At 45.9% G+C, this 8,806-nt stretch overlaps 2 protein-coding genes across 3 annotated transcripts; one reads left to right on the top strand and one right to left on the bottom strand.

Moving 5' to 3' along the window:
- The first annotated feature begins 1,500 nt into the window (after positions 1 to 1,500).
- LOC124707343 (outer envelope protein 39, chloroplastic) lies at positions 1,501 to 6,618 on the top strand. 2 transcript variants are annotated; one of them, XM_047238999.1, is made up of 11 exons: positions 1,501 to 1,580; positions 1,685 to 1,751; positions 1,857 to 1,889; positions 2,252 to 2,396; positions 3,186 to 3,344; positions 3,426 to 3,496; positions 3,576 to 3,654; positions 3,730 to 3,845; positions 3,917 to 4,064; positions 5,339 to 5,408; positions 6,120 to 6,618. In XM_047238999.1, the coding sequence occupies exons 1-11, from the start codon at positions 1,547 to 1,549 to the stop codon at positions 6,278 to 6,280; spliced, it is 1,083 nt and encodes a 360-aa protein (XP_047094955.1). In that variant the 5' UTR covers positions 1,501 to 1,546; the 3' UTR covers positions 6,281 to 6,618. The 2 variants fall into 2 exon arrangements, with proteins under 2 accessions (XP_047094955.1, XP_047094954.1); XM_047238998.1 differs by having other exon boundaries at positions 1,854 to 1,889.
- A 771-nt stretch (positions 6,619 to 7,389) lies between these two features.
- LOC124649941 (protein LURP-one-related 5-like) lies at positions 7,390 to 8,556 on the bottom strand. Its single transcript, XM_047189508.1, has one exon. It carries the CDS (start codon positions 8,221 to 8,223, stop codon positions 7,537 to 7,539), a length of 687 nt encoding a protein of 228 aa, XP_047045464.1. The 5' UTR covers positions 8,224 to 8,556; the 3' UTR covers positions 7,390 to 7,536.
- Positions 8,557 to 8,806: the final 250 nt, after the last annotated feature.

The following is an 8,806-nucleotide window of genomic DNA, read 5'->3' as shown; positions in this document are numbered from 1 at the left end:
TTTCTGGTGCGCCGTCCAAGTGCCTTCATGGGCCTCCAACTACACAATACAGGATAGGGCAATGTCGGTTACCCGAAGGGTAATGCCCACGTCAGCTACAAACAAAATGATAATCGCCAGGCACACATATGTCTTCATCCCATCCTTTTTAATCCATGCCAACACCTAGCGAACTCACTCATCACTCAACATTAGCGTGGAGAACTTCTATCCTTCAAACCATTTTAACACACCAACCTCCACCAGGACCATGGTAATCAGTAATCACATCAACTAATATACCCCATGTGTCGGAGAAAGTGGGATCTTGGTACCCCGAGCGTATCGGTCGTGAGCGACAATGGAACTGTCCGTGGGCGATAGTTGACGTGCTTGTACCATTAGCGGATTAGATCCTCGTGTGTGCCTTCTTTCGAGAGCTCACGCTCAGAGGGTGCGAGGAGCTCTGGATCGATAAGTGCGCTCTCCAACCCTGGCGCTCGCTAGGGAGAACTCTTTGATGCTCGGTATAGCTTGTAGACCTCCTGGGTGCCAACATGGCAAGACGAAGATCCCGATGGGAAGCGTCCTAGATTGCTCGGCTCCTTCGCCGACGAGTCAGCCATGTCGGCGGCATCCTCGAGTCGAACCATCACACGGATCACACCAATGAAACAAACTTTGGCTAGTATTGGATTTTAGACCAGAGATCCGGATTTGGAGAAGAGATGTTAGGTCAAAGGAAGAGGAAAAAGGCAAAGAAAAACTCCTTGCCACCGCTATCCGCCATTGGGCGGCCTCCGCCGGCATCGGTGGGGGTAAGAAGGGCGGAGGGGAAGGGTCAGCGGTTCCCCGTATCGCCTCTTAGAGGGACACGATGGTCATTTTGTTCAGGTTGTCGTCTCACTTTGGTTTATGTAGATCGTCCACGATGTAGTAGTTATCTTTTATATTTAGTTATATTCTAGTGAAATTATCAATTGTACTACTCCCTCCGATCCATATTAACGGTCACAAATATCGATGTATCTAACATATTTTACTTCTAGTCCTTATTAGAGACAAATAATATGGAGTATGTTATTTTAAAAGAATCAAATTATTTTTTATATTTAATTATCTTCTAGTGAAATCATCAATTGTACTCCATCCGATCCATATTAATGGTCACAAATATCTATGTATCTTCTCTCAAAAAAAATATCAGTGTATCTAACATATTTTACTTCTAGATACATCACTATTAGAGACCAAAAAAATGGAGTATATTATTTAAAATTTAAAAGAAATCAAATTACCGATGTCGCTTATTTTAGGAAAAGACAAAAGAAGTGTGAATCCGCTGGCTTGTAGAGCCGTCCGGGTCGAGACCCAAGAAGCCGTGCACCTCCAAAGCCGTCGAGGAGCCGAAAGCCAGGCGGCTAGCCCGAAGCAATCCCACCCAGTGCGAGTCTGCGAGACCTCTCCCCCTGCCCCACGCAAGGCATCCCACCTCCCGCTCAAAAATCCCCCACGCCCCACCGCTCCCCCGCATGAGCCCGGGCACCCGCCGCCGCCGTCCGCAGCCATGGGAGCCCAGCAGAGCGTCAATGCCGGCAAAGGTCGGTGCCCCTCCTCCTACCCTCGCGCCCTGGCTCCGTCGCCACGGCTGTGTGGTCGTTGAATTCTCAACTGCGTGGCTCACGTGTTTGTGGGAATGCCGCAGCCAAGGTGGATGTGCACGTCGACCTCACCCACATGCTCTGCGAGGCGCTCCTGCTGCCGCCCCTGAGGTGCTCGCTCTTTTGCCTCCCTCGCTCGCTCGCCCGATTCCTACCGATTTTGGGGCCTCGCGCGCGCGCGCGTGCTGATTCCTTTGGTTTCTCTTCTTTCAGCAGCTCCAGCGCCAACATCTCGCAGATCGTCGGGAGGTACGTATGTTTGTTGTTCTCATTCCGCCCCTGAATTTCATTTCACATACGCGTATCTCCGTGCCTCTCTGCCTGTATCTCTGTGCGCACGCGTTGGTGTATTTCACATACGCGTTCCAGAGCTCCCTCAACACAAATACGGCCCATCTATTGCGTTTCTAGTATCGTCTATGTGACTCTGTGTCTGCGCGTGCTTTGGTGTGTCACACACTGTCGCACATTAATATTCGGTCATTCAGGGATCACTAGTGGCCAGGTTCATGTGCCAGCCAGCCAGCCAGCCCGTGTGTCCAGGTCTAGGAATGGTTTTGTTTTGAACTTTGCACCATTTTTTGTTGCGAGTTCTGAAGTTTGCTCTGCAGGATCTCCCTCAAACATCCAAGCCTATTTGGGAGGAGCGAGAAGTTGGACGTCATACTGGATAAGGGTATCAATGACTCTAATGTTGTTGTTGCCTTTAGACGCCCAAGGCCCGAATGGTTATCGCAGCAGTCCTTTGTCATTCAGGTTGGCATTCTGTTAATTGTATTTTCAGGTCTTGTTGGGATTTTTGTCTGAAAATTGAATATAAATGCTGCAGTGCTATAGCAGAACACACTAGTATAATGTATCCGTGCCTTTTTTCCTTTCCTTTTTCCTTAAGGGAGCATCGATTTATTGACACACTGAGAAATGGACGTGTCTTCATCTTCAGCCTTAGTTCTGACTAACTGACTCGATCTTGTTGCCTACGACTGACCCAAGGTACTCGCCATGGCATAACCGAGCCCTGTAATGGAAGTACTACGCAGAGTCATACTAATTGGAGGAATTAATGGTTCTATATTTTGCGAGGTAGTTGTTTTGATGACCACATCATCCTAGAATGGTTTTGCCATCATGAGATCATCCCATGACTACTGGTGTTGATGGGAGTAGCCCTCATTTTGTGTTAACCTTGTGGTTGTGAGGGATGAGGTGGCGAAGGACCAATCCACTACATTCTTCAAACCAAACAAGTAGATTGGATGGTCCGTTCACTGTTGGTTCTTCAAACCAAACAAGTAGATTGGATGGTCCGTTCACTGTTGGTTCCTCAAACCAAAACCCTGTTAATGTGTTTGTGCTATATACTTAGCTTGATCTTTGTCATATTACTACCATTATGAATGTTTAGCTATCATGAAAGTTCATTGTGTTATGCGTTGGATTATTATGATACAATACGTAAGTATGTGCATGTGAAAAGTGGTTAGGAGTTGTAAGTTGTCTTTTCTGTTGACACCTTTTCTTTTGCCTTCTGGTTTGAGCAATCAGCACTCGATGTCACCAGAAATTGCTGTTCATGGTTTTCCGGCTGACAACTTCACGCGGTCAGGGAGCAGAGGGGTAAATCTAAGCCGGTTGTCACTTGGTGTGGAGCTTAATGAACCAACAACTTCAAACTGGACTTCTGGAACCAGTGTTAAGTTTGAGGTGAGCATCTAGTCAAATCCAGTTGTTTGCATCATTTTCATTTTGTACAACTTCTCTTTATCAGTTGTACTTCCCCGCCAGCATATCCGTCCTGTTAATAATGACGGGCGCTCCATAGCCAGGGACCATGACGGCTTTCCCCTAACATGCAGGTGATAACTATACTTTTTTAGATTGCACTTTGGAGTAGTAAAAAGAAGTTCTGTCGATTAATGTTCTTCCATGATGCAGTGGTAATCTCCATGACAATATGATTATCTTGAAGCAAGAGTCTGGTTATGCAGATATTAAGGATAATAGCTTCTTAAGAGTAAGTTTGTGTTCACTTCATCTCCATCTTTACTTGACTGTAACATCCATCTTATCTTATAGTTCCCAATGACAGGTTAATTTCCAAATGGAACAAGGATTGCCGCTCGTACCTAAATCACTAACTTTCAACAGAGTTAAATGTGCTGTTTCAAAAGGCATTAAATTGGGGCCAACATTTTTGGTTACTAGGTATTGCATCTGCCTACTATTCTGCAGTAAACTCTTCTGTGAAAGTTAGTTAATCTCTTCCTGTGGTGCAGCTTGACAGGAGGTTCTATTGTGGGTGATATGGCACCATATCAAGCATTTGCAATAGGTGGACTTGGTAGCGTCCGGGGTTATGGCGAGGGTGCAGTTGGTTCAGGAAGACTGTGCCTAGTTGGTAACTGCGAATATACTGTTCCTTTGGTATGTAGATATCAAGCCATACATAATCCCCCAAACAACTTATGCAGTTTGTAAGTCAAACTTGGTAATCCCAGGATAGATGTAACTAGAAGTTGCACCTAAACTTGGAATGGATAACAGCTGTACATATTTACTTGAATATATTTTCTTCTCTCTCTTGCTTTGTCATAATTATTGAGTCATGTGCTATATGCAACTTTCACTTTTTTATTTATTTTCTCCTTTACCCATCTTGATCTGCATACCTTTTCTCCTGGTGCACATATAGATCATGTTATCGGATGATATGTGGTCTGCATGCAAAAAAAAATGAGTCAGATACTGCCCAGTCCCCAGGACTGTAATGAGAATTCATAACCTAAGGATACAATTAGAGTTGGAGTTCAGGAGGCAAATGGGAAGGCCTCTCTCTTTGAATATACCTACTTTTTCTTGATACCGGAAGAAAGAGAAAATCAAACTATATTACCCAACTATATGAGATTAAGGCCCGCAGTTGCTTATTGGTTCTTCTTAGAGAGTTATCAAGTCTTGTCATTTAAATAAATTCACATTTCTTCTAGTACTAAGTAGATGACTTTATCCTTTTTATATTTCTATGGTCCTTGACTGGTGTAATTTCATCAGATCTGCATTAAATGGAGCATCATTGCATATCTTAAAATGCATCCAGCGCAATGTGGATATTTCCTGTGGTTGCTAAAGTTGTGCTAGCGTTTTGCTGGATAGACTTACACCCAATTGGCTCAGACCACTTAAGAATTTACAATATATCATTATCAGTCGCTTGAAGTGGCGATAGGAAGAGTTGGAATCAACAGATGGGAATACTTCACTTCCCTTTGCCTAGTTGGAAGGAAGTGGCTATGTATTTTAACTAAAACTGTTGTCTGTTGACCGTTAGCAAATGATAGGTTCCCTTGAATAAAGGTTGAGGCTTACTAGGTGCATGTTGCAGTTTGCATGTTGATCCCTCTAATCTATCAGTTAATAATTCCGTTCTAGCCCAAAATTTTGCGTAGCTAATGATGATGACTGGAACTACTGTACAAGATATACACATATTTCATTGAATTTACATATATGCTATAAAGAAAGATTGGTCACGGGATGGTTCTAGTAGAAAGTGAACTCACATTTGCCTGGAGTTGTATTGACTATTGAAGCATCCACCACCAACGGAAATCCGTACCTGTTCATAGTGTTTATCTTCTTGTGGTAATCTTGTACATTTGGATTATCCATAAAGTACTGAAACATCTGTTTCTGTGAAGGCAAAGCATCTTGAAGGTTCTCTTTTCATGGACTGCGGCAGTGATTTAGGATCTGCTCGTCATGTTCCTGGTAAGGGGTTGACTTCATCTTCCTATACTTATAAGTATTTACTATTTTTTATATTTTTTGTTTAAAAAAATCTAACTGCGCTTGGAATAAAATGAGGTTGATACACTTAAGCTTTTCTAATGTTTAAAAAAATGAACAGTATAATTCATGAAGTAAAAAATGGGCAGCTTAATTTCAGCTACTTACTACTCATCTGCATTAAATTTGTGATTTCTTTTGTTTGTGTGGAGAGCATGTACGCATTCCTCAAAGCTTGAACTAAAACCCCGACACTTATTATGGATCGTGGGAGTATTAAATTTGAATTACAAGTTCAGTTACAGATTACAAATTTTGTAATACACTAGAAGCTCAACTAGTTAATTCTGGTATTCTGTATCGGATAACCAAGAACAAGATGTCTTTGCAGTGGAAAACTATCCAAATATTTTATGGATACTAGAAGCTCAACTAGGTAATTCTGGCATTCTGTATCGGAATGAGTATGATACTAATGTACTGTACATCACACATTGGAAAAGAGTTCTGGTACACTCTTCAGACATCCTTGGGGACCATACTGACTCCCAGTCACGGGACATTTAGTGCAATATATCAATGCTGAGTTGCACTTGATGCTTCTTTTATTAATAATGATATTCATGTGATCATACTCATTCTTTCCTGCTGTGATTTTTTTGTTGCAATAATCATTCGTTAAATATATGGCAGGCAATCCAGCTCTTCGGCAAGGGAAACCGGGATTTGGTGTTGGATTTGGATATGGGGTCCACTTTAACACAGACCTAGGTCAAATCCGAGTCGACTACGCGATGAACGCCTTCAGTCGCAAGACCTTCTACTTCAGCATCAACAGTGGTTCTGGCACATAGATTCTCAAGCAGACAAGCACACAACTGACATAGCATAGGGTTACCGCCTATTTGATTCGTGAGATGCCATGGAATAACTCTCCCCAGTTGAGCGAGAATTATGTTTTTCTCTTCCCTTCTTTGTTCATGAATTGTACAGAGTTAGGACTTAGGAGCTGTTTTATTTGCTGCTACAATTTTTGCCGATATGTTGTGTCGAAATCATCACTAGTTTGACTTGCCTTTTGGGCCGTTGCTATATGTTGTACAATGCTTGCATTGAAAGGGAAAGAGATATTGTAACGCCACTTGTTCTTTACTATCCACAGAACAAATATTGCAATTTTCTGGGTCTGAAAGCACCAGTTTCGCGTTACTGCCACAAAAAATGGTTCCTAATTTTCAACTTCTGTACTATGAAAATATGCAACCGGCTGTGGTTTATAACTTGTTGACTCTGAATATACATGCACCTTGTCATGTATGCAGTCCACGTAGATCACAAAAAATGCCATGTTTACATGGGTACATTTTTCGTGATCTACTTGAACTGCCTAAATTTCCGCACTTGATTTGCTGACTGAGGACCCGTTTGATTTGCTGCTACAGTTTTTAATTGGCCCAGTGCTGTCACGATCATCACAAATTCGACTTACCTTTTTGTTGGGATATGTTGATGTTGCTATACACAAGTCTTTCCCGGTGCACTGCTCACATCGAAAGTGAAAGGGTTATCGCAGCGCCACTTGATTTTGCAAAGTTCATACAATCCACAGAAGAAAGATTGTCCGTTTTCTCAGCTGAAAGCACCAGCTTCACGTCAGAGCCACACAATGAGTTTGTGGTTTCCAAGTTGCTGACCCTGAATTTTGAAAATGTAGCGAGGCAGTTAAGGTCGATCACCAAAACTATACGGGGCAATCGAGATTGAAGGTGATGTACCCTGCAGCACACCATTGTTTCAGCATTCAGACAGTTCTTTGAAACTCTGACCACAAAATTCACGGGGTATTTGGATTTATCACATCGAAGTCTTTCATAGGTATAGAAGAACTTTTCACAGCACTGTATTTTTACTTTAAATAAATATTTTGGAGCGACTAAAAGTAGCAATAAACAATGACACGATGTAATGGAGATCTTGTCCATGTTCACTTCAGACTCAAAGCTAGTTTACAAGCTCAATCCACGGGCGCAAATCAGATCCAAACTCTGCAACGCAAACGATGTCAGGAGTTCGTGAGATCGCTGAGCAAGCAGGGCAACGATCCTGCAGCCTAGACTACACTGACGGGCGATGTGGCCTCGAGCAGGTCGTCGCTGAGGACGCCGTCGAGCTCGTCGCCGGTGATCCGGTCGAGCACGAGCACGATCCCCATGGCGAAGGCGGCGTCGAATCCGGCCCGCAGCCAGAGCACGAACACGTCCCGGCCCAGCAGCACGTGCGCGCCCTCGTCCACCTTCCGCCGCACCTCCGCCACCACCACGTCGTCCTCGTCGTCGTCGGCGCCAGCCACCACGACGCGGCAGCAGCGCCTGGGGAAGGACCCCTCGACCCGGAACTCGGCGGCGGGGGCGAGGAGGTCGACGAGGACCCCGGACCCGGCCCCGCCGAGGATGGAGGAGCGGCGGGCGGAGAAGAGCGGCTTCTGGCTCGCGCCGCCGCCGTCCCCGAGGAAGCCGTCCCAGCGGTGGTGCAGGCTGGGCCGGCGCCGGCGCACCGTGAGCACGGGCTCCCCCGCGGCGCCCAGCAGCGCGAGGTCCCCGGCCGCGGCCGCGCCGCCGCAGACGCCCCCGCGGCCGTACGTCTCGACGCGGAAGGCCAGCTCCCCCGTGCGGTGGTCGTAGGCCTCGAGCCCGTCCCCCGGCGAGAAGAGCGTCGTCTTGCGCACCGTCAGCTCCCTGTCCTCCGCCTCGCAGTAGCGCTCGTCGCCCGCCACCATCGCCGCCGCCGCTCCCTTCATCGTCGCTTGGGTGGCTGGCTGGCTGGCGTTTGGGTCGGAATGGGGTGGTGGTGGTACTAGTAGTAGTAGTAGTAAATAGCGTGGGCGGTGGGCGTCGGCGTCTTCTTCTCGGTGGGAGGCGCGGTCGCACGTGCTCGCTCGTCCGCGGCTGTTTGTCAACACCCGGCCAGCAGGGTAGCGGCGGGAGGAGGCGAAGGCGATGGATGGCCAGATCGGGATTTCGGCCCTCGCCGTGCGGCCGACGGCGGTGGAGAGGTTCGTTTATCGGAGCTGCTTTGGACGGGGGGAAGAAAGGGATAGGAGTATAGGACACAGAAACTGATGATCGAGAAAGGAAGGAATATAGTGGAGGTTTTGGATGGACACGGTCAGCGGTATGCAAGATAACGTAGTATGGACTATTTGATTGTTAAGAGGGCTCGTGTGATTGTAGCTCTATCGCGTTTCGGATATAGCTGATTAGAGTAGGAGTTGGAACGAGACTTTTTTTTTTTGAGATGTAGGAACGAGACTTACTCGAATACGGCTATTTAGCGTGTGTTTTTTTTTTTTGAGGAATTTAGACTAGCCTGTCCAAATCGAG

The sequence above is a fragment of the Lolium rigidum genome, chromosome 4, assembly GCF_022539505.1.
Source record: "Lolium rigidum isolate FL_2022 chromosome 4, APGP_CSIRO_Lrig_0.1, whole genome shotgun sequence".
Classification (NCBI taxonomy): Eukaryota; Viridiplantae; Streptophyta; class Magnoliopsida; order Poales; family Poaceae; genus Lolium; species Lolium rigidum.
The sequence above is the reverse complement of the archived record's forward strand: the minus strand, read 5'-3'. Positions and strand labels throughout refer to the sequence as shown.